This window comes from Stigmatopora nigra, chromosome 5 (genome assembly GCF_051989575.1).
Source record: "Stigmatopora nigra isolate UIUO_SnigA chromosome 5, RoL_Snig_1.1, whole genome shotgun sequence".
In the NCBI taxonomy this organism is placed as follows: domain Eukaryota; kingdom Metazoa; phylum Chordata; class Actinopteri; order Syngnathiformes; family Syngnathidae; genus Stigmatopora; species Stigmatopora nigra.
The window spans coordinates 5,083,768-5,108,893 of record NC_135512.1 but is presented as its reverse complement, the minus strand read 5'-3'; the positions used below and the strand labels follow the sequence as shown (position 1 = coordinate 5,108,893).

At 39.4% G+C, this 25,126-nt stretch overlaps 2 protein-coding genes across 5 annotated transcripts in view; both read left to right on the top strand.

Annotated features, from left to right (window-relative positions):
• The window catches only part of LOC144196303 (single-stranded DNA-binding protein 3-like), an 82,376-nt gene extending 63,758 nt beyond the window's left edge, over nucleotides 1-18,618 (top strand). For 2 of the 3 annotated variants that reach the window (XM_077716313.1, XM_077716314.1), the window contains 12 exons: nucleotides 8,978-9,061; nucleotides 10,344-10,470; nucleotides 10,892-10,959; nucleotides 12,874-12,938; nucleotides 13,054-13,099; nucleotides 13,182-13,217; nucleotides 13,371-13,425; nucleotides 14,015-14,085; nucleotides 14,171-14,249; nucleotides 14,329-14,357; nucleotides 14,656-14,757; nucleotides 15,997-18,618. In XM_077716313.1, the coding sequence (XP_077572439.1) occupies nucleotides 8,978-9,061; nucleotides 10,344-10,470; nucleotides 10,892-10,959; nucleotides 12,874-12,938; nucleotides 13,054-13,099; nucleotides 13,182-13,217; nucleotides 13,371-13,425; nucleotides 14,015-14,085; nucleotides 14,171-14,249; nucleotides 14,329-14,357; nucleotides 14,656-14,757; nucleotides 15,997-16,077 (843 nt within the window). In that variant the 3' untranslated portion in view covers nucleotides 16,078-18,618. Of the gene's footprint in view, nucleotides 1-8,977; nucleotides 9,062-10,343; nucleotides 10,471-10,891; nucleotides 10,960-12,873; nucleotides 12,939-13,053; nucleotides 13,100-13,181; nucleotides 13,218-13,370; nucleotides 13,426-14,014; nucleotides 14,086-14,170; nucleotides 14,250-14,328; nucleotides 14,358-14,655; nucleotides 14,758-15,832 lie in introns of all 3 variants that reach the window. The other variant, XM_077716315.1, reaches the window with a different exon arrangement.
• A 722-nt stretch (nucleotides 18,619-19,340) lies between these two features.
• fkbp8 (FKBP prolyl isomerase 8) lies at nucleotides 19,341-25,073 on the top strand. 2 transcript variants are annotated; one of them, XM_077716317.1, is made up of 9 exons: nucleotides 19,341-19,502; nucleotides 19,877-20,139; nucleotides 20,711-20,880; nucleotides 21,477-21,565; nucleotides 21,644-21,864; nucleotides 21,945-22,117; nucleotides 22,194-22,271; nucleotides 23,321-23,455; nucleotides 24,224-25,073. In XM_077716317.1, the coding sequence occupies exons 2-9, from the start codon at nucleotides 19,905-19,907 to the stop codon at nucleotides 24,308-24,310; spliced, it is 1,188 nt and encodes a 395-aa protein (XP_077572443.1). In that variant the 5' UTR covers nucleotides 19,341-19,502; nucleotides 19,877-19,904; the 3' UTR covers nucleotides 24,311-25,073. The 2 variants fall into 2 exon arrangements, with proteins under 2 accessions (XP_077572443.1, XP_077572444.1); XM_077716318.1 differs by having other exon boundaries at nucleotides 19,357-19,502; nucleotides 19,755-20,139.
• The last annotated feature ends 53 nt before the right edge of the window (nucleotides 25,074-25,126 follow it).

Here is a 25,126-nt window from a genome sequence, read left to right as displayed (position 1 = left end):
TTTTTTTTTTTCGTAATATGGTCATCTGTTAGGTAGCTGTCCTCTTTGAATTGTTGGCTTAACTAATATATAATGGCAAGTGGACTTGCATTCATATTTCATGGCTATTCTTGTTAAGATGGTGTCCTTGAGTACAACTCGAATGGTTTGTTGGGTAATGAAGAATGATGGCAAACATGCGTTAATTGTTTTTTTAGTCATGTTTTAAATAGCATGTGTAAATAGAGTAATGTTCAAATGGGTGGTTTAGATCCATTTCTATGAAAACAGCATTTTATCTCGCAGGAATAGTTTTAAAGGACATTTATTTATGTTGAAATATATTTCCCGTTCAAGTTGTCTCGACTGTATTTTGTATCAAACTTTTATCAGACTCTCATTTTGATAATCGACCGCCATTGTCAGTCCGAGACATCCAATTCAATTTGACTGGGAGGGGCTGGTAGTAAATGATGGAACCATCTATGGTATTGAAAGATGACCTTTTTAGCCAGTCCTCCCAGTATAAATTAGTTTCTTTTAAACTTTGTTAATGGTAGGGAAACCATAAATAAAATTGACATTCAAATAAATCATTAACATCATTCTATTGAGTCTTCTTGCCTTCCATTTTCAAAGAAAACATCCCCTAAAATAAATTAAAATGAATAAATAAAATTAAAAATAAATTAAGGCTATGACGACACTTTAGTTAGTTTATTGTGTCATTGTTAAATAATTGTAGCCATCCTTTATTCCAAAATGTAACTGTGAGAAGAATAGAACAAACGCACCTTTGGAATATTTCGGTATACGTGCCGTGTACCGTGTGCAACATTGCAATTTGCATGCATATCCGTGCGCTGAAGGATGTGAGATGTGCGTGCGTGTCGGGGTCGCGCGGAATGTTAATGATGTATGAGCGCTGCGCAGGCAGGGAGAAAGCTATCTGGTGGCGTTGCGTGAGTGACACGCCGTTCCATAAATAGAAGCCGCCAGCATAACAGACAGACAGACAGACGGACGGACTGGCGGAAAGACAGACAGACAGACAGACTTGCAGGATGGCAGAGGGGATGCAAGTAGGAACAAGAGAAATGGATGGATTTATTTCAAGCATGACCACATTCTACTTTCTCCTCTTTCACTCTCCAACTAGAACATGCGGACACAACACAATTAGACACACACGCTTCTGTTGGTATTTGTAAATAAGCTTAGTGTCAATGGATAATAATGTTAGTTCCTAATTTGTTCCTGGGCACAATACTTAAAGTACCTACTTAAAGTATAGCATCTTCAATCAATGGCCTATCTTCAAATTTGTTTCATATATAAGGTGCATCTGATTATAAGACGCCGTTATGGTGGTGGTGGTGGTAGTAGTAGTAGGAGAATTAGGAAGGGATTGTGTTGTACATCCCATAGTGGGAGCTGTTGTAGTAGTAGTGAGTTGTGTTATAGATCCATAAGATGCAGCTGTAGTAGAAGTAGTATTAGGAGGTTGTGATATACATCCACTAAATGGTGCTGTAGTAGTTGCTATAGTAGTAATTTTTAGGTGTTGTGTTATGCATCCACTAGGAGAAGCAGTAGTAGTAGTTGTAGTAGTAGTAGTGAGTTGTGTTATATATCCACGAGAGGCAGCTGTAGTAGTAGTAGTGAGTTGTGTTATATATCCACGAGAGGCAGCTGTAGTAGTAGTAGTAGTAGTAGTAGTAGTAGTGAGTTGTGTTATATATCCATGAGAGGCAGCTCTAGTGGTAGTAGTATTCGTAGTAGTAGTGAGTTGTGTTATACATCCATGAGATGCAGCTGTAGTAGTAGTATTAGGAGGTTGTGTTATACATCCATGAGAGGCAGCTGTAGTAGTAGTATTAGGATGTTGTGTTATACATCCACTAAATTGAGCTGTAGTAGTAGTATTAGGAGGTTGTGTTATACATCCACTAAATGGAGCTGTAGTAGTTGCATTAGTGGCAATTGTTAGGGGTTGGGTTATGCTTCCACTTGATGGAGTTGTAGTAGTATGTAATGAGCTGGCTTATGCAAGTAAGTTTTCCATTACATAGAAAAGCTGAGATTCTTGTTTCACGTAGCCCTTGGCCATTTGTTTTTCTTTCCTTCTAATTTCCGATAAGGAAAAACGGAAAGTGAGTCTAGTTCCATTTTTCGAAAAATGGAAAACAAGCTGTTATCTTTTGTTCCATTATGAGTTAATTTAACAGAAATGTGGCCGTTATTTATTTGATGCACACAAAATATGATCTTCGATGAGTTGTGCAGTTTTCAGGAGTGTTAACACAGGTTTTCAAAATTGTAGCGTGAGCTAATATTAGCACCAAGGGTCGGCGAAACCTCGCCAAACTCATGATTAGAGATCATATAAACTGATTTTTCGATTTTTCAATGACCAACGACGAAATGGGAAACAAAAGACGATCTTTAATCTTTTTTATTGACACGAAAATTGACTTGTTTTCAGTTTTTCTTTTTCCAAATTTAGAAGAAAAAACGAATCGCTGTAAGGTACACCACCAAAATCTTTCGCGCAAAATCGGTGCTGACGTCAAATCCAAAGAGATGCAACACTGCCACCTATGGTTGTCCGCTTGTTATTACAACCACACATTGGAATTTCACCAAGGAGGTCTGGTTGCATTTCATCGTCATTGACGCCAATGAATGTCCATTTTAATTCAAAAAAGCCAAATATCTCTCGTCAGATTGTACTTTGAAAACAACTTAGTTGTGGTCAAGATTCTTAAATTTAATCCATTTGACGACAACATAAGCAGTCGAAAATCAACCCCGAGAATTGCCCGAAAACAAAAGTAGAGATTGATTGTCACACACTTGAAGTTAATGCTCTCTACTCCTCTTAAAAGTTCCAAATTTCACCCACCCACACTCCTGCGCAGTAGCTTGAGTATGACATAGCTGAAACTGGAGCTGAAAGCGTACACGCTGCATTCCTGGCTAGCTGACATTGACTCCCTAGTGAACTAATGGCTGCTGCGGTTGCCAGCTTTTCGCACGACTCTCGCTTTGCAAAAGGAGAGAGTACTTTTCCTCAGATTCTTCTTAAACTCACACTCCATCCATCCAAACATGGTTGGACGCCAGGTTTTGCTACAAAAACGACTTGTTTTCTCACACACGGCGACTCGCCGCCAAATTTCGTACTCGCCGTTTCCCGCTGTGCTTGGCAAGGTAATTAACTCGGGCGACCCTACCTTTGTTTGCGGGTGAGGGGCAGAGGTGGTACCAGCCCCCCCGGCTGCATGCAAACAGTTGATAGATGAGATGCGCAAAGAGAAAATAAGACAAGGAGAGGACGCCAGGATCCAAACAGTGTACGCGTCAGGTATATAAACCCCCTCCGTTCCCCACCCGGGTGCAAAGTCCATCACTGCTGCATCACGGCCCTCTGGGGAGGACAGGCAGAGGGGAGATGGTGAGGAGGGGGGGGGGGAGCAAATTAATGATAGCAGCAGTAGAAGGAGAGCACACAAAGGCATTGGGAGACTTTTTGCACAAGTCTTTTTTAGTAGGCATGGACATTATAATCGATTAATTGATCTGGAAGAATTCTCTTGATGGGGTCCACAGTTAAATGAGCTAACGTTAGCCCACATGTGTGGCACTTGGATTGGTTAAAAAGAGAAAGAACTCAACCCTGGTGATCATTTCCAGTAAATAGCCTATCCCAGACAGCTATGGGGACACCCTGAACTGGACAACCACTCGCGAGGGTGCTCGGACGTTTGCTCGCCGGACGTTTGCTCGCCGGTCTTTTGGTCGCCGGTCTTTTGGTCGCCGGTCTTTTGGTCACTGGTCTTTTGGTCCCTTTTGGTCGCCGGTCTTTTGGCCGCCTGTCTTCCTATACGCTGGCTCAATTTAATGTTCATATAATCTATCCTGCATGTTTCTGGGATGTGGGTGGGAAAACAGAACACTTGGAGAAAACCCACGCAAGCCCAGGAAGAACATGCAAACTCTTTTTGACAATTATAATTAAAAAATAAATAGAAACTAAATGCTATTGAGAGTCTTAAAAAGTCTGGCATGGGGCACTTTAGTCTCAAATTAGATTCGTAATAGTACTTCAGTCACTTCCTACCTCAACAGTACATTAAAATTAGTCATTTTGTGCAAAGAATATAAGAATATGAACACTGTTATGTTACCCTTTTACACATGTTGTTGTTGTGGCGCACTGCGATTGGCTGACCTCCGATTGGTCCCCGGCCTGGTGCTTGTAGTTAGCTGGGATAGGCTCCAGCACCCCCTGCGACCCTTGTGTGGATCAGAAAATGAACAATTGTGTTCGGAGCAGTGTTTATTTTCAAATGATTGCTAAAAGAGTGAAAGCACCACAACCCAGATGGTAATTAACATTAGCATTGAGGTAGCGCAGTGAAAGGTCAAGTCGTGCTTGTTTGAAATCCACAAGGTGTAATTTTCTTTGTTGTTTATTTTGACAGTAACCTTTAGCGGAGGGACCATAAACAGCTTGAAGCGTCTTTTTTGGAGAAATGCTTCTCTCTCTTTGCCAAACTGATGCATGTTGGGAAGTGTTTTTTTTTTTTTAGTTCACGGCCACCGTAGAGTACTCCAAAATGGCAGAACAAAAAAAATCAGCTAAACAATGTAACTGAATAACGGAAAACTATACTTTATAGGTAAAGTAATTGTTCCAAATTTATTTTCAATTTTGGGATTATTTCTTGTCAATAAATATATATTTTCAGTCAATGTGAAATACCACATCAGGTATGAATCATGTACATGCAGGAATCCAATATTCATTCATTCATTCATTTTCCCAAGCGCTTATCCTCACTAGGGTCGCGGGGGTGCTTGAGGTTTTCCTTGCTAACTAAGGGGCCAATAGAATGTGGCAGGAAATCAGAGTACCTGAAGAAAAGCCCAAGGAGAACATGTAAATGTCATACAGTGAGGACCGACCAGGTATCGAACCCTCGACCCTAGAATTGCGAGGCTGACACACCATCCACTGTACCACTGTGCCACCCGGAATCCAATATTAAAGGATGAATTGGGGTTATTCATCAGGAGCTCAATAAAAAAAAACCTGGATGACATCAGTGCAAATAATCTCTTTGTAATTCCTACATGTGGTTGATCCTTTAACTCCAGTCAAACACCTCAGAGACGTGTGTCAGGGAGGGGCGGCGCCGCTGTCTGGACCACAATGGCGTGTTCCTCTTGCCAAAAAAATGTAAAAACGTGATCCAAGTGTCAAGAGCAGAAGCACACAGGTAATTGCCGCGCTTCCGGGATGAAACCCAACCAGAGGATTAATTTTGATGACACATTTAAGAACAAGCGGCACAAATATCAAAGGCGAATTCAAGGAGGCGCTTCAAAGCGGATATGTGGCCAACATGTGGCGAATTACACAGACACCTGCTTTCTTCCCAAAAAAAGTTAAAGGCATGTGACCAAGTGCATGGCAAAGTTGGATTCAATGTTATTTATTGGTTGCGAGTTGAAATCATAGCGTGGAATTGTTTAGGATTTTTGTGTTCAATGTAGATGGACTTTTTGGAGTTTGGGAATCTGTGGAATGGAAAATAATGGTTGGAAGCTAAGCTTTTATTTGAAATGTAGACATTTTAGTTGGAAAGTGAAGGGCCCAAAGTTGGCCTGGATGAGCCTTGCGAGGATAAGTGCAATGGAATATGAATTGATGTATATATGAGGATTTTAGGAATGAAAGAAACTAAGAAAAATATACGAATACTTGCTAAAAAATATTTGCTATAAAACTGAAATTCTTTACTTGCTAATATTTGAGAAAAACAGTGACTAAAGAATTTGATTTCTGAAGAAAATTTCCTTTATAAAACATTCTATTTCATACATTAAAGGTTTTTGAGAATTTGAGGAAATAAACAACATAGGTTAAAATAGTTAATAATAAATATCATTGACATGTTAGAGAAATTTAAATACATTACAATGACCAAAGATCAAAACTGAAATTATCCTTGACCTAAACTGTAACCAGTTTACATCAGACCCCTTCTAATACACATATTGGGTTTCAGACATGTCTCGAACCCAGAACTTTCCTACTTCTCAATGGCGTACGGCGCTACCCAATTGACCCGAGCGACTCGCCGCCTTTCCATCATGCTTAATGTCTCTCAGTCAGCCCTGATAGCATGTTGTCATCTTGTCACCGTGCTATATATATTGTCAGCTAGCCGGAGAGCTCTGTGGAATGTTAGTAAGGAGTGACAATGTGTGTGTGTGTGCGGGCTGTTCCTCCTGGCTTTGTTTGTTGTGTTCAGTGATGCAGGCTGCTTTGTATTCTCACTCTGCGCGTGTGTTTGCGTGTGTCGGTGTGTGCGTCTTCCTACTGCCGACTGTAGCGACACACTGCCCTCTAGCGGCGCCCTGACACAAAACCACCGAGTGCGGCGGGTCTTAAGCGGAAAGGAGTGTTAGGAAGGCGAGGGGGCTGTGTTGATGCTTTTGTGGTCCCGTGCCAAGCTGTTATCTCCTTAGCCGGCTAGAAAATGATTTTATTAATTGCTTCATTTAACGCTCCCCGTGCCCCCCCACCAACAGCCCCCCTCCACTTCTGGCCGCTCCAATCCAAACACACACACACACATTCATACATACACAGTTTTTGGCCCGCCTATACCTCTGTGACAGTTGAAGTGTTCTTTCTCTGCGGGGACCCACGGAGGGAACGGTGCGGTCATAAAGGCCGTACGCTGACCCATTCACATTGTAATGGCAGGAAGGCCTGGCCACTGTGTTCCATTATGGAGCAAGAGTACATAAGCGCCAGCTATTTTTTTATGCTTTAGGGGCATGGCTCTGTTTACCAATCCTACGCTATACCCCCATTTTCGGGGACAGAAAGTAAGCTGTCTTAATGCAATGTATTTTCCGCACTATAAGGCACGGCTAGAAAACTTTCAATTTTCTCAGTGCGCCGGTCTTTTAGTTGCCGGTCTTTTGGTTGCCGGTCTTTTGGTTGCCGGTCTTTTGGTCGCCAGTGTTTTGGTCGCCGGTCTTTTGGTCACTTTTGGTCACCAGTCAAATAGTGACAGAGAGTTTATTGTTGAAGCCAGCTCTCAAAATTATATTCATAAGAAAGAGTTTAATATCTAAGTACTGTTTAATATCTAAGTACTGTTTGATATCTAAGTACTGTTTAATATCTAAATACATTTGACTGGGGACCAAAAGACTGGCGACCAAAAGACCGGCGACCAAAAGACCGGCGACCAAAAGACCGGCGACCAAAAGACCGGCGACCAAAGGACCGGCGACCAAAGGACCGGCGACCAAAGGACCGGCGACCAAAAGACCGGCGACCAAAAGACCAGTGACCAAACGTCTATAAATTTACAGCAGCTGAAAGGAATGATAGAACTTAAAACACACAAATGACTACTGGCTCGTATGTGATTTTTGGTTTTCCATATGTCTGATAATGTAAAAATGTTCATATCGGGCGCCAGGTATGAAGACATCACTAGTCTCAAACTAAATGATGATAGCATCTTTTTAAACGAAATGTCCTCTCGTTAACCAGAATTTCCATTTAAATGTACGCACCTCCCTTTAGAATTTCAAACAAAAGTATAATGAGGATTGTGAAAGTCATGTGCGTGTGTTCTCATGACATTACCCACAAGAGGTACCCCAACAAACGATGATTTTTTTAGCAGTAGAATAGCTCTTTCCCGGGGTGAATTATTGAAGGGGAGTGTTGAAGCCAGGCATGAAGCAGGAAAATGTCAACGGCGGTTCCTCCTCCTAAGTGAGGAAAAGTAGCCCATGCGAGTATATCGAGAAAAGAGGCTGCATCTGGGTCAGTGCAGCCGGACCCTGCAGGGGTGTCTTGTTAGACACACAGAAGCGCGCACACACTGGTTGGACGGCTGCTTTGGCAACAACTACAATAACCTCGGAGGTCAGACGGAGCTCGAGCTGCATTAGCCCCAGCGTGAACCTGCTGAGAGACAGAGTGGGCCAGGACAGCAGGTGTTAACCACCCCAAAACACACAAAACACACTCTCTCACACACACATCGACGACTCATTACAGTGCCAACACGTCCAGAGCCCGCCGCATGTCTGACTAAACTAACATTTTCAGAACAAGGAGATGGATTTCAAGCCAGCTGAGTGCTGTTTGTCTGCTTAATAAGAGGCTTTACCATTTTCATGCTGGTGTGAAACTCAACACGGTCAGGCCAGAGAGAAAGGGATGTTTTTCAAGTTTTGTTTATTTTGAATTTTTTTTAAGGAAATGTACATGAATGTGATGATTGATAATGACATGTGCTATCAAATGGGTAGATTAATAGAAGTTAATATAACAATTATTTACAAGAGTAAATCACAGATGTCACATGATTTTTTGTGGCCTGAGAAAGTTTATTGCTAAAACTTAATTTAAATACATACAGTGAATTTATATATATTTTTTAAATTAAAGTGAAAATTGAATTTTTAGCACCCCCCTTTTTGTGGCTCTATTATGAAATAAAAACACATTTAAAAATAATTTTAAGTTTATTTCCCATTTTTTTGTTAATATATATCTTTAAAAAGCATACTACCTCCTTACTCCTTTTTTAAGTCAAAATTTTAAACCCAAAAATACAAATAAAAACAAAAAAATGATTGTTTTTAATCCTTTTCAATTAAAATAATCACAAAATCAAACTGAAAAACAAAAAAATGACTATTTCATCCTTTTCAATTGAAATAATCACAAAATCAAACTCAAAAACCAAAAAAATGACTTTTTTTCATCCTTTTCAATTGAAATAATCACAAAATCAAACTGCAAAACAAATATTTACCATTAAGAGTCTCAAATACAAGGACTAACCCTAAAATGCTGACAACAACAAAAAAAACCTCTGTAGTCCTTCTAAGCTATAGTTTATATTTAGTCTTGATTTTTATTGACATGGCCATGTGTGTTCTTCTACAGGGTCCCCCAGGATCTCAGCCCTCCCCTCATACGCAGCCTCCCCCACACAACCCCAGCAATCCCATGATGGGCCCTCACGGACAGGTAATACACACACACACACAAACACACACATGCACACACACACTTCCTCATTCACACACTCACTCTGTGGCTGGCTCGGGACTAGACGCATACAGGACGGCGTGCCGGATGAATAATTTAGCAGCGGCAGGCCGGGCTGGAAGGGGCGGAGATGCATGTGGAGGGGCTTCTTCCCCTCGGCCAGGCGCTCACCATCCCGGAGTCCATCAGAGAAGCATTAATATTGCAGCACAGCCTGCCAACGGCACGTCTATTCGCCCGTAAACCCACCACAAGTTGGCCGGGGAGGAGAAAAATAGGGGGAAAAAACTGTTGTAATAAGTCAAAATGGCGTCACATCACTTTAGGTCATCTTAAAATTGATTGTTTGAAGAAGAAAATACAAAGGACACTCAAGCAATGCCTGTCAATTTGTATTAGTTTCTTTATGCTGGCATTTTGGGTGTATTTTAATAGTCTAATGACGACGATGGAAGACTGATTTAACTGAAAATGGTTCCAACCTTTGGAATTTCAGCCTCTTAACAGTAAATGCTTTCAGTTTTCTTGAGTGCTTCATGAAAGCAGACTGATTGATTACACTTGTGTGGGATCAAAATAAGACATTTGTAAACATTGCCTTTGAATGAAAAACATGACCACACGTAAGAATTTGCGTGAATATTAAACAAGTTTGAAATTTTCAGCGAATTCTGTGAAAATTGGGTAGAAAAAATAATCAGGATCATCGACTAACAATCAAGGAAAATACAGAATCCAAAACTAATGTCTTTAGTTGATGAATTAGATCAAATATATCAAGGTATACTGTCTATGTAAAGAAAATTTCATTCATGATTACCACTGTTAAATGGACATTAAATAAAATGTCCATTGAATGCATGTTTCCCATAATTTGTATTCAGAGTTTATGTCACACTGTTACGTAAAAGCACTGAGCCACACAAAATTCCGAGTGCTACTTACTTATACTCCTCTGTATTTTAGCCTTCCATCGCCTTCCTCTTCCCATTACATATTTCTGCCTGACTGTTTTCTATCATCTCCTCCTTTTATATTCATCTTTCTTTCCATCCAACTGCCTTTCCTGAGGTCTTACTTTTCAACCAAAAGTCCATCTTTGCTTTGGCATGTCATAAAACTTAGAACTCAATGGCAACAATATCATTGTTCTACATTACACTAGCTCCCTCTGTTGTCTGAGAATATAATTGTCAAGTGCCTTTTCGCTATCTGCATGAAAAAGCATATTCTAATGTTAATAACAATGACTATTTCACAGCCCTTCATGTCGCCACGGTACCCCGGTGGTCCGAGACCAGCACTCCGCATGCCAAACCAGCCCCCCGGGAGTATTCCCGGATCACAACCTCTCCTGCCAAACAGCCTGGACCCAACCAGACCTCAAGGTACTTAGTAACTTACAATTAACAAACATCCATTAGGGCCAAACCAGTCCTCAAGGGCCAGAGTGGGTTCAGGTTTTCATTCCAATTAATGATGAGGATACAGTTTTGGAATGGAAATTTGCATTTATGGAATAGTTTGCACACCCTGTATTCGGGGTATCATGTTACTTTTTATTCCTCACAGTTTTTTAATTACAACTGACACAGAAAAGAATTGAAAAACATCCAAAAATGCCATGTTGCCAGGCTAAGAAGAAATAGTAGTCGTAATAGTAGCTGTTTTTGTTGTTGTAACCAAGAGTCCATATATTTGAAAATTGAAAATGTGTGAGTTCAACAAAGGTTTTCTGTCAAGATTCCAATTCAAGAATTACTTCGGTCATTTTAACAAAGGTTGTTTTTTTTTTGTCTGTCTACACAGGACATCCAAACATGGGTGGACCGATGAGAATGAATCCCCCCCGAGGAATGGGAGGCATGGGCCCACAGGTAAAAAAAAATATTGAATTACAAGTTATATTGCCCATAACTAATATCTATCTAAAGTGAATTCCTTTCTATTGGCAGAAATGTAATTACAATTTGGCAGTCATTCTTGACCATGAACATAAAAAAGTTGCTACTAAAGCTCAAAAATGAACATCAAGTCATAAAACAAATATTTTTACAGTACATAAAATGGACCCAGTATTGACCTTTAAAAGACTTCCCTAGTTTTTCCACTGTAATAGCAAGAAATTACCACATTAATGTAGATTATACTATAAAAAAATCTCTGGTCCTAGTATAGAGCCTTGTGGAACACCACCATTCAAAGACTACACTAGTTTTTCCACTGGAATAGCAAGAAATGACCACATTAATGTAGATTATACTGTAAAAAAATCTCTGGTTCTAGTATAGAGCCTTGTGGAACACCACCATTCATCTATTCTCCTCAGTATTCAATCACCAAGCCATACATTCATTAGCAAGGCATTTTCTGTCCCATATAAAGTAAGATGTGCTTCGAAAGACTATCTTTGACTACAGCCTATTTCCGTTTTACAATTTTGATAGCAAGAGTTAAACTGTCTCTCTGAGGAGCAGACTACTACTCTTCATTGCCAACCTGACAACTTTTTAATGTGAGCTTGGCTCATCGCTGGAGTCTGCCCACTCTACCCGCCACGCTCCCCTTCCCAGCCTGCCGAATCCCACCTTGGGAGGAATATTAAACACTTGCCAACACATTCACCAAAAGTTGTGCCAACATGACACACTTTCTTTTTTTACACTCTTGGCTGTTGCCGTTTTGTCCTGTGTCCTTTCAAATGACAATGAATGGACAGCTGCTTTATTGCACAGCAGCCTCACTACACATAGAGGCACTCGGTGACCCCCTCCCGCCTACACTGGGGGTCCCATTTACTACTATGCCACCCTTGGCACACAGCACGCGGGCAGCTGGTGTGGCATCTGCTCGACAAGTGTAATCGTCTGCTGAACAAAACTCTTCTTCAGAGTGAAGCCACGCTCACTACACACAAATACACATACACACACATGGAAATCTAAAGCAAGGTAGTACCCCTAAACTCCTAAAGGGACCTTTGAAGTCCGCACATCTGAATTTCATTAACCAACATTTTACGATAAAAAATTCTGAATTGATCTACTAAGACAAGGCCCGGTGGGTGAGTGGTTAGGTCATCGGCCTCACGGTTTTTGAGATTGAGGTTTCAATCCCAGTGTTGGTTGTTTGTCTCCTTCTGCCCTGTGATTGGTTGGGCACCAGTTCAGGGTGTCATCTGCCTGGTGCCCATAGCTGGCTGGGATAGGCTCTAGCGCAGACATGGGCAAACTACGGCCGGCGAGCCACATATGGCTCATTAGGCTTTTTAATCCAGCCCGCCGACGTTGTCCAAATAGTTGTTTTTTTTTCCCAAGATGGCGCCACGGAAGCCAGTAGCAGTAGCTCTGTCCACTCTTATTTGTTTTTTGTGTTTTACAGCCCCTCTTTTTTTAAATTACATTTTAATATTTCATAATACATTACTTTTTACTTGACTTAGTACTTTATACTTTTTACTTTAATGATGAGTGATGCGTATGTTAATACTTTAGTCCTTTTTTTCCTGTTTATGTTTCATATGTACTGTTAACGGATGCACTTTTTTATATGTATCATATCTTGCGCTGACCTGGCCCACCTGTCAAATTTTTTTAAAAAGTTTGCCCACCCCTGCTCTAGCACCCCTCTGCAACTTTTGTTGCGTCTTGAAAATGAATTAAAAACTTAATTATGGTGATACACTTCATTATTGATCCAATAAATAATACAAGAGATTACTGTACGTAACTGAATAAGTGATGTCCACTATACTTTACTAACAGTGTCTATTTAATGCTTTCTCCCTGCAGAATTACGGTGGAGGGATGAGGCCTCCTCCAAACTCCATGGGGCCAGGGATGCCCGGCATGAACATGTTAGTAGTCTGTTTAATCTCCCACAACTTCCTACCTTTAACTCATTGGCTACCATTGACAGCAGTAGACACATAGTCATGATGATGTATTAAAACCTGTGACTTCATCCTTCAGGGGTCCTGGCGGAAGAGGTCCATGGCCGAACCCCAACAACAACTCGGTGAGTGATTATCCCTCCTCACGTTTTGGTCTTCGCTGACATCTGAGCATGTTTGACATGACAGTTTGTCGCTTCCCCACAGATAGCTTATTCGTCTTCATCTCCGGGCAACTACGTGGTGAGTATCTGCAGCCCCGGCTTCTCGTATCGCGTGTGTGAGGGAGGGAGACCATAAAGTCATCCGTCACTTCTGCCGTGATATGTAAACGGAGGCGCGTTGACACCTCCGAGCACTCACGTTACTCTTCTCTTTTCTTCTTTTACCCTTCAGGGGCCTCCGGGGGGAGGAGGCCCACCGGGAACTCCCATCATGCCAAGTCCCGGAGGTGACGTGTAGACCTGGTTTTTTTTGCACAGTTACACATTTACGTGAAGTTGTACTTGTGTACAAGTCACGGAAGCTTTTTTGAAAGTCAATAACAGGAAAAAAAAACATTTGAATTAAAACTATTAATGCTGGGGATCACCAATAGCAAAAATATCCAAAATGCTTGGAATTTGTTGCGCTATATTGAATGTAATTAATTGATTGTGGTAAAAAAGATTATGATCTGCACATATATAGTCATATTTTATATTAACCATAATCCAGTTAGCCTATTCTATAGTTCTAAGGGTCACAGGGGTGCTGGAGCCTATCCCAGCTAACTATATAGGCAACAGGCGGGGAAAAGACCTTGAATACAGTGGCCAGCCAATCACAGGGAACAAGGAGACTGACATACTCATATCTAGGACCAATTTAAAGTGTTCAACTGGCCTCCTTTGTATTTTTCGGGATGAGGAGGAAACCCATGCAAGTAGTAGCACAATTATTGGAAAATACCTATACTATTACTTTGCTTACAAGGAGAAAAATCTTAACTATATCTGCATTAGGATTTTCCATAACACACTCTTGCTTTTGTTTTGTAGATTCAACAAACTCGAGTGAAAACATCTACACCATGATGAACCCCATCGGCCCTGGTGGAAACAGACCTAATGTAAGAAGAAAAAGACAAAAAAAAAATGTTGATGGATAAACAACTTTTTATAAATTATGATTTTTTTTCTCCCCCTTCTATTTAGTTCCCAATGGGCCCGGGCCCAGATGGACCCATGGGTGGGATGGGCGCCATGGAACAGCATCATATGAACGGATCGCTAGGTAAGCGTTAAATTTAACTGCAGAGGCCAGTTGAATAAGTGCAAATCAAACTATTTTTAATATTTTATGTTTTTTCCAGGCTCTGGTGACATGGACGGGTTGCCAAAGGTGAGTTCTATACAGTTTTTTTGGGGTGTATTAAGGAATGCATGGCAGATTTTTGTTCATCCACTACTAATGTCATGACATTTGATATTGACTAGTCACTGATAACTACAATTAGAGCGATAAAAATAGAAGCCAATCTGACTCAATGAATTCTTTCTGTTGCCATTAATGACAATACATTTTGACTGAGATTGTTTTTTTTGGGGGGGCTTGTAAACACGCATACATGAGCTGGAGTGTTTGAAATAATAAGCATGTCAATCTGCTTAACTGATTGTGTTGTGTGGTTGTGTGTTAGAATTCTCCCAACAACATGGCAGGCATGAACAATCCCCCTGGCACTCCGCGGGACGACGGCGAGATGGCAGGCAACTTTTTAAACCCATTCCAAAGTGAAAGTGTGAGTAGGATTACTACATCATTCATTGATTGAATCGATATTTAAATGCGACAGGGTTTAAGTGTGTGGAATTTTTAGGGGGGGTTGTTGCTGGAAACAAAACAAGACAACTAAAATTTGATAATTCTTAATAGTATTTTTATTTATTTTGAGATTTATTATAAAATTAATTTTGTTTTAATATTGGCTGAATGAGCAGCGTCTCAAAATGGTTTTGTTGGGTTATTTTTGCATTCTGAAATTAAGCCATTATATTAGCATATTTAAATAATCTCGTTAAAATAATAACATAATGTAAAGTAACTTTCTACAACACTAGCCCCAAATTTTTTTTCATTTTTTGTTGCATTACTTTTTATAAAATCATTCAAAATTACACTACATACAGTATATTTTTTATTCTATATTCTATTATTGTAATTTTCCCATTGAATTTTCAACACATATTTTGGTATATAATATATTTATATCAGTTTTATTGAAATGGAGATTTAAAAAAAAAAACAAATATATGTATTGATTATTTAAAATCCTGAATAATTACAACCTGAAAGATAATACTACTATCTCAAATACTCTTTAAAATACTCATCCCAATGATACATCTATCACCCAATCCGAAAAATACCACAAAACAAAAACCTCATCATTCCAACACATTAAAACCACAGTTATTACTCTATTTATTCTTTTCTCTTCCCAACAACTGAGGCATGAAAAAAAACGCAAACATGCATGAAAAGAAGGCATCACGGCCCGTGTGCATGCAAAAAAAAAAAACATAATCACAGAGAAAATAAGAAAAAAAAATGGATGATGCATCCCAATCTGTCAACGCCACCTTCCATTCCTTAACGTTCCTCTGCGTTCTACTCTTCTCCTCCTCCTCCTTTTTGGACTTGGCTCTGCTTGCCGCTGGGTTACTCACATGATAATATGACATGACACGCTGCTATAAATGGGGGGCTGCATTTATTCCAGTGTTGCTTGACTACTAAGATGACAAAGAGTATGGGCTTATCTTATCTTTTCTCTCCCTTTTCCTTCTCTTTTTCTCTTTTTTCTCTTTTTACAGTATTCACCCAACATGACGATGAGTGTGTGATTCTTTTTTTGGGTTTTATCTTTTATTTTACTTTTTCATCTCCCTTTTTATCCTCCCCCGACGGTGCGTCTTGCATTGATTGCCCTCCTCGACCCAATTTTCCTCCGTCATCCGTGTGGATCGGCGGTGCGCAGCCCCTGGGGATGCCCATGGACAGCAGGACCCCTCTCAAGGGCCCCCATCCCAACGTCTGTAAAATGGGTGTAAGAACATGAGACTTTCTACCACTTCTCATCCTGACCTTCTTCGTCTTGAGCCTTGGAGACCCGCCTACCCCACTAAAAATAAACCCCGCCCCTTCAAGTTTATTCGACCAGTCGTCAAGCTCAACAATGAAACAATGAGCATAGCCCGAAACCACCTGCAAATTATATTTTTTTTGCAAATGCTACGTTCAAGGCCCACTGGGAAATTAGAAATAGTTTTAAATTTCTTTTTTTTTTTAAGATATCGAATTACAGTACAGTATATACTTACATAATGAAAAGGATTGGTGATAGGAAGCCCAGAACAATTGAAATTTATGAAAATATGATTACCGTATTTTGGGGAATATATGTCATACCTGAGTATAAGCCGTACCAGACAAAAAATACTCAATGAAGAGGGAAAAAAAAACTATAAGTCAGATTTTTGGGAGGGATTTGTTTTATTTTATCAGAAACCAAGAAGAAACTATAATGTGAAATTGGGAATAACAGGCTAAATAGGCATCTGTAAATCTAACCGTTTTTCTAGATAACTTTAGCCTAAAAAAACACATCACAGGCGTACAGAAAAAGAATACATAAGTCAAACTTACTCATTAGTTACAGGGCCAGCCAAACTATGAAAAAAGTGCGAGTTATAGTCCGGAAAATACGGTAATTCCAAACATACTCAGTTTCAAGACCATGTCCATACTTATGCGACCTATCAGTTGTTTATTTTTACTTTCCCTATTGATACAATTAAACTAAATGAATTGAGTTGTGCAGGTTAAAGTTCACATTTATTACCTTTATTTGTCCCCAGTCATATTATCATACCGTATGTAGGCATTTCTTTTACATTTTTTATCCCCCTCTATGCCAAGGTAAACATCCGGATTACCTTTTAACTACGTAGCAACTCCAACTTGAAGCAGTGTTCCGTTGCACTTTTTCTACATTGAGGTAATTGATTTCCCATTTTCTTTCTTATGTAATGCAGCAAAATTAAGTAAAAGTCGAGTCTTTTGAGACGAGCCACGAACAGATTTGAGCAGATGTGTAAATAATTATCCCGGATTGTTGTCGTTTTATTCTTTGATACTTACAATTGTGCCTGTAAATCCCTAAAATGTGTTTTTTTTTCCTCCTCGAGATCAGTTTTTAAAGGTTTTATTCTGACATCTTGTCCGTTTAGAGCTTAATGTATTTTTTGGGGGGGGACTGGATGTGAATTGTGGTAATTTTTACCCATTGTTATGAAGGCGTATTAGGGTCACACTGCAAAGGGGGAAAAAAACTAGTGACCTATTTCAGTCAGTTTAATACGGGGAGCAAAGTTGAAGTAGTAAAAAGATAATAAAAGGTTTTTAGACTAAAATTTAAAAAAAATACGCTCTTAGATTAATAATATGGGGAATAATGTGTATTTTTTACCAAACAAAGTAGTCAAATTTTTGATGAAAACAATATTCTAGCATTTTTGCCAATGTTTTAAGCAAGAACTTCTATTAATATAGTTTTGTAACAGAATTACAAATTGATTCTGTTATTGCAATAATCAATTGCGGAAAATCCATAAATTTGTCTTCATGATTTATTTTTTTGGGTGAAAAATTAAATACATTCTGAACATTCTTTGAAGGATAAAAATCCAATTGCAGTTTTACATTTTTCTGGTAACATTATATATTTTTTCCCTCATCATTTGACAAATAAAATGTACTTAAATTTTTTCCTTTTTAATAATTAATGTAATGTCCCCTAATATGATTTTTATGACCCTAATACACCTTCAATCATAGACTTTGAGGTTAATGGATCCAGACAACCAAGTGATGTTTTTCTTAATTCTTCTAATCAAATTGTTTTGATATATCCACCTGAAAGACTAATCCACAGAATTTATTGAACAGAATTGTTCCTGTACATTTTACTTGATTTTTAAAGGGATAAAAATGATATTATAATGGAATGTGCTGGGTGGTTATCTCCAAAAAATTTGGCTCCCAAGGGGTGGCCACACACACCTACCGGTCGGTCAACATATTGACACCCTTCTTCCTCCCTTGTTTCCCACCAGTACCACCATCCCTGTTACTTTTTAATTTTTGTTATTGTAAATACTGTACAATGCATTTTGATATCATGGACATGTTTTGATATGTCAGTCACTACCGATGAGTACAGCTGAGAGTAAATTATTATTGAAAATGTCCATGTTTTTTTTCCATAGAGGAAAATAGGACTATTTGGCTCACGTGTGGCTAAATGTCCACTCTGGGGAAAGAAAAAAAAAAGGTTTTAGGACACAGATGTGACAAGGAGAAATCATTAAACCTAAACTCATATTTCAGCTTTTAATATGAAGGATTTTTTTCAGTCGTTTAAAACACTTGACTTGTGTTTAAATGATGGGGGGTAAAAAGAAAAACTGTGTCCTTTGCCATGGAGTCCTGTATAGACGATCTCAGTCCTCTGTGTATATGGATCATCTCTGTACTTCTATTGTGATGTATAATACTGTACCATTAGGAGTAAGATCTGCTGGTCATGTTGAGTGTGGGAGGGGGGTGGGGGACAGGGGACGGGGGGAGGGGGGACACATGATGGATTCTCCTCCAGTGTTCAATATGAAGCAGTCTGTCTCCTGGTTTGCTTTGTATTTCATGCTAGGCTAGTTGGGAATCTTGTCTTAGGGACGTAGACGTCTTGTGTAGGTAATAAAGATGTTCTTTGTATGTTTCTTTATATTGTAAAGTTTCTTTAGACTGGAAGAGGAGGTGGAAAAACAAATCAGTTGCTTATCAGAAAGAAAAAAAATCAAAAATATATGTAATTTGATTTTTTTTTAATTGTTTGGATATTTTCTGCAAAAAAAGCTACAGTGGGACACAATTTGCTTTGCATTAGGATATATTATCATTTTAGTTAAATACTTTAAAAATCAATTATTATTTGTAGCAAATTTTGCATGTTCAGTATAACATTTACATATGATTAGGATGTGGATAATTCTAGGATCGAAAATGATATTTAATATGTCACAAAAATACATACAGGGAAAAATTACTGTTGCCCCTTTATTCACAACATTAGAGTATTTTCAAAACAAAACTCGACACTTCAATGGTTTTAATGATCGTAATTTAAATGTCATTTAGGGATTATCATAGCAATTTGATATATTATTTTATTTCCACGAATGGATATTAAAGTGATATACGGTTTAAAGACGCCCGTAAATAAATGTCAGGCATTATTTCGAAATTGTGTCCGGCTGTGTTATTACCGTAATAACGGGGTAGCGCAAAAATTACTAACAGGAAGTCGGGGCCAGTGACAAAATTGCTCCATTTATTTACTTGCAATAACAGTTTAGAAGAGTCAAATTTCACCATCAATTGAATGAATCGCTTGCATGTGACCACAACAAACGACAGTATTTGAAGGTAAGTTACTTTGCATAAAAATATTCCAAAAGATTGTGAAATTAAGTAGACAAAATCGACTCGTATTAGCCTTAGCTTTTTTAGCTTACTAGCTCAACGATATCAGGTAATCTCGTTGAAGGGACCGTGAGAGAACTTTCCAGAAACTTCCATAAACATGGAGATGACTCAATAATAATGACATTATGTGCACATGGTGCACAGTTACGTGCATTTTACTGGCAGTAACCTCGATTAATTTCATGTTGACAGGCTAAACGGTACACTTTGAACTGATATGAAAGCGTCACGAACAGAACATTCAGTTCTGACATCAAGATAAGCACAGTATATAAGAGTTGATATTTTAATGTGGCGTTTTCAACCCACTTCAGCTGCCCTGTCTTATGATCGGAACATATTATGGACCTCGTCGATAATCAGGTCAGTGCGGCGGCGACTCTGGCCAACAAGAACGGCCAAACATCGTTGCTTGACAGCGGGGAGGACTTCGAGGTCCTGGATGAGGATGACATTGACGACGACCCTCCTCCTTTGGAGGACGCTGGCGGTGGGGACCACCAGGAAAAACGTGAAGAACCTGTCGATGGCGAAGCAAAGTCGGAAGAAGCATCACAAGAATGGATGGACGTCCTGGGTAGGTGCTACTGCTAAAATATAGGACAGTAGTTTATTTAACCAGTTGCTACTTACGTTTTGATGGCATAATATTAGCTTGAATGCTCTTTTTGCGTGGTAGAATCATTGCTGTTTTGAAAAGCACAAGAATACACCAAAACAAAAAATACTGTCGTGCATATAACACGTGTTAACTGTCATTTTTTAAAAAAATTGTTGAATTTGACTGTCCCTACGAAAGCAATAACATGCTGTTCATCGCTCACACGATGTGAGGCGCTAAAATGCCAATTCAGAAGTCTGTATTTTACCTTTTGTAGTGAAGACACTTGTAAGCAAGCATCAAAGTTAAGACATGCAAGTCTAACAAACTTAAAGCTAATCAGAACGGTTTCTTCCAAAACTGTTTGATGTTGTCAAAAGTAGCAGAGTAATAGTAGTAGTAGTAGATAAATTGGATTTCGTCACTGACCACGTCACTTTTTCACTTTTGTTTTAGTTCACATGTTTTCAGTGTACACAGTGTACAATTTAACAAGTGTCAACAGCAACAAAATGTACTAATACTCATATGTTGCTTATGTCTGTAGGTAATGATCAACTGAAAAAAAAAGTCTTGGTGGCAGGCCAAGGCAGGGACAGTCGCCCCACGAGAGGACAGAACGTGACTATTAGTGTGAAAACATTTCTAAAGGATGGAACGCCTGTGCAGGAACAGCCTGAGCTTTCGTTTACTTTGGGAGATGGTGATGTCATACAGGTACTAAATGTCAATTTCACTATGTGACAATTTGTTGCCTTCGCTTTATTATGGAGCTTTTCTTTTCTTTTTTTTAACAAAACCTTGGTTCCCACATAGCTAAAGCGTTATAAATATCTGCATGCATCCCACTTTCTCCTTTTTAGTATTTCTAAATTGGCGCCATTAATTATAGTTGGCTGGGATAGGCTCCAGCACCCCCAGCGATCTATGTGGCATGAAGTGGTAATGAAAATGAATGAATTATCAATTGTACTAAAAATTGGGGGCAACCAATGTTCCCTCTAAACTGTACGCGTGTGTGATTGCGCACTACTCGTCTTCTCTGCGCAGCAGCAATCATATGGCGCGCAGTAAATAAAATCCAATCATTTTTATTCATTTTTTTAAACCCTTTCTTCATTATGGCGCGTTTACGTGGCAGCCAGTGGCAGTAGCTGTGTCCACTCTTATGTTTCTTTGTGTTTTACAGCATGTTTTACATGAAAAATTAGAGGGAACATTGGGGGCAACCATATTTATTTTCCATCTTCTGAAAAAGACTACATGTAGAAAAGAAAATCTTTGTTTTTACTTTTTGGTCATTATTCTTTTAGGCACTGGATCTTGCCGTGCTGCTCATGGAGTTGGGCGAAAAGGCTGTCGTCCAAACTGCAGCTAAATACGCATACGGTACTCGAGGAAGGTAATGACAATGCTTTATTTGAACTGAAGAAACAACGTGTGACCCTTCATTTGGTTAAACGGCACTTCCATTTTTCAGTTGTGAACCAGAGGTGCCCCCTGATGCAGATCTGTCACTGGAAGTGGAGCTGAAGCAAGTGTGCAACGCCGCAGACCTGGAGCTTCTACAACCACTAGAAAAGCTTGCACTGGCCAGTGGAAAGAGAGAAACGGGAAATTTCCATTATCAGCGCGGCGACTACGCTTTCGCCATCAACTCCTACGTCATCGCCATGGAGATCACCGACTCGAATTCCAAAGGTAAGACAATTTAGCATTCGCCCCTTTGCTTTGAAGAAGAAAGAAGCAATCACCCTGTGTTTTTTTATTTATTTCAACAGTGGACATGAGTCCAAGGGAGGAAAACCAATTGATAGATGTCAAAGTGAAGTGTCTGAACAACATGGCAGCGGCGCAGCTTAAACTTGACCACTACGAGGCTGCTTTAAAGTCGTGTGTCGCTGCTCTTGATTACCAGCCAAATAATATTAAAGCGCTTTTCCGTATGGGCAAGGTATACTATTTTTTTAATGTTTTTACTTACCCTGGTCAACATTTCAACTGAATGTGCTTTTGTGGGCTCATTCCAGGTGCAGGCCTTGCTAGGTGAATATGGAGAAGCCAGTCAAACTTTGCGAAAGGCATTGAAATTGGAACCAAGCAACAAGGTAAGCCAAATGCTACAGACTGAATGGTGAAGTGTCTTCAAACTTTTCACCACGGGGGGGTCAAACTAATTTTTAAGATGGGCAATTCATGGATGGTGCGCCTTATAGTGCAGAGAATACTTCCAAAAGTCTAGGAGCTTCCACCTTTTACAATGAACAACCACACTTTTCTATTGAACAGCAGCCACTAGATGGCATTAAAAGGCCAAGTATGATATCTCATAGCTTGTGCTGCAGATTCATCATTTCAATGGATCTGCTTTCAAGTGGCTTTAAATAGTTTTCGCCTTGCATGCCCGTGCCATCTCGTGCCTCCTGTTCTTCCGCTCACACAGATGGACATACAAGGTTCGGTGGCCGTGTGGGATTCAGGGCTTGAATGCTCCCCACACAGTTCTACACCAGTCTGTTGAATTCTGCTTAGCTTACTCATATTTTCATTCAAGAAGTCAAGTTTTATCAAGTGGTTGTCGCATTAATATTGAAACAGCATCGTTTTTACAATGACTTAAAATTACATGTAGTTTTTTTACTACTATTCTTGAAATTGCTCGATGTGTCACTGTAAAAATGCCCACATTGAGTAATATTTTGCTCTCACAGTGTAAAAGGCCAAACTGAATATAAACCTGATTGCCCAGGGCTAATCTGCCACAATTTTGCAACACCCCAGTGTTTATCTCATTAAATTTAGTTTCAAACAGACTAGACTCCATCACTCTAATTATGCACATTGTGATGAATGTCATTGTCATCCTTCATAAATCATTAAAAAAAAAAAAAATTATCAGCTGTTTAGTACACAGTGTGTTTATCAGGCGCATGTAATGAATGAACATTATTAGTAATTTCCTGATGAGTGACCTATGAGAACGTCAGATGTTTGAGTCATCCGTCGGTGAGTCACGAAAAAAACGTATTTCCACCTTCCCTTTGACGTTCGTATGACCTAAATCAACAGAGTATTAATGTCAGGCTGTCGGCCTCTTGAAACATTTTTCTCCATTACTACTGCTGTCGGCTCATTTGTATCCATTGTGTGCCTGTAGACGATCCACGTAGAGCTGTCCAAACTGGTTAAGAAACATTCTGAGCAGAGAGGTGCGGAGCAGGCAATGTACAAGAAGATGCTGGGTAATCCCACTCCTAGTGACCCAAGCAAACGTTGGACCAAAGAGTCCTGGGTGAGTCACGCTCATTCAATCAATCACCACAGTTTAGGATGTCCAATTTATTAGGATCGCAAGGGGTGGGGGTGAACATTTGCTGTCATCTTAATGTAGTGCAGGGGTCAGGAACCTTTTTGACAGAGAGATCCATAAAATATTCATATTTTCTATTGTTATTTCTTGAGAGCCGTTCTCAGATTTGAATGGTTAAAAATACATGAAAATGTGTGTTTTTGTGTAATTTCACCACTTTTAAAGTACAAAACATCTCTGGATTATTTTGACAAGATTATGCTGTTGCTAGTAGTGTCACAGTTTCCATATTTTACGTCACAGGTTAGTGGAGAGCCATATGCACCCTTGGAAAGAACCAAATGTGGCTCCCGAGCCATAGGTTCTCTACCCCTGCTGTAGTGGAAGGTGGAAAATATGGCAATTAACCATAGAGAATTTTAATTTTCAATTTTTAACTTGATTTTGAAAATAGTTTAGTACTTTTCTCATTTAATTTTTATTAACCGCTTTGTCCTCATTAGGGTCGCATGGTACCACAAATACATTCTCATGATAAAATTCTAGGCATATATCGGAATATACTAACTAGTATGGCAAAAAACTGCAATTTATAGTCCAGAAAGTGAGTTATTTAAAGGATTAATGCTCCGTTATTAAAGTAACTAGCTCAAATCTGCCCACACAAAAAAATGATTTATACTTCAATTTTATTTGGAGCATTATCATTCTATCTTTTCTCTTGTCTTTTGCTTTTCTTCCCCCCACCAGTCTCTCAGCTGGAAGTGGTTATTCGGCGCCACGGCAGTCGCCATTGGCAGCGTAGCCTTATCGGTGGTCTTGGCTGCCAGAAACTGAAGCAAAACATTTTGTCGGCGGCTTGCGAAAGCACCAAGAAAGAAGTACATCTGGCAATGAGACGTCAGTAGAGTCAGTCAGATCCATTTGACCAATCAGAACAGGAATTGGCGTGTATGAAATTTGTATGCGTATCAGTATCTGAATTTTCACAATTATCGGATATTTACTAGTACTTTTCTCCTGGTCGCTGCCCTGTTCATATTCAAATCAAAGGGGCCATTTTGAGATATACAATACAATACAAAGCACTACTAAGCATAGTCCACAAATGTTCACAATATATCATGCGCCCAACCCTGGCATGTTTAGCGATATACTGCACTCAAAGATTCAGCCATCAAAACATTTAGAAAGACTTCAGCGAGAACATCTGGAATGCGGCTGAACTGTTTCAACCTCGCTTTAGTCGTCATTTTATTACAGGAACAATGCATGCCAAGTATGTGTGGTATGGTACGCATTTAATTAAAAGTTCCAATTGATTGTGATGACGAGGGCGGAGTGCAGTGACGCAGACTTGACAATGCAGGATTAAAAGCCTGTTTATTTTGGAATTTTTTGTCACCTATACCTCAGGTTTTGATGTTAGACGACCAAATGTTGACAGGTGGAGTGTGTGAAACTGTTTCCTTCTCTAGGTGGTAATTTATTCTCACATTATTGCTTTTTTTTTTTCTTCGTAGTAAAAATATTCCATTTACAGTTTGTGACAGAAGTTTAACTGATTTTATAATTAGAATAAATGTACTTAATGTCATCACACCTGTGTTTTGTCTTATTTTTGTACTTTAGTAAACAAGTAATTAACCAAAT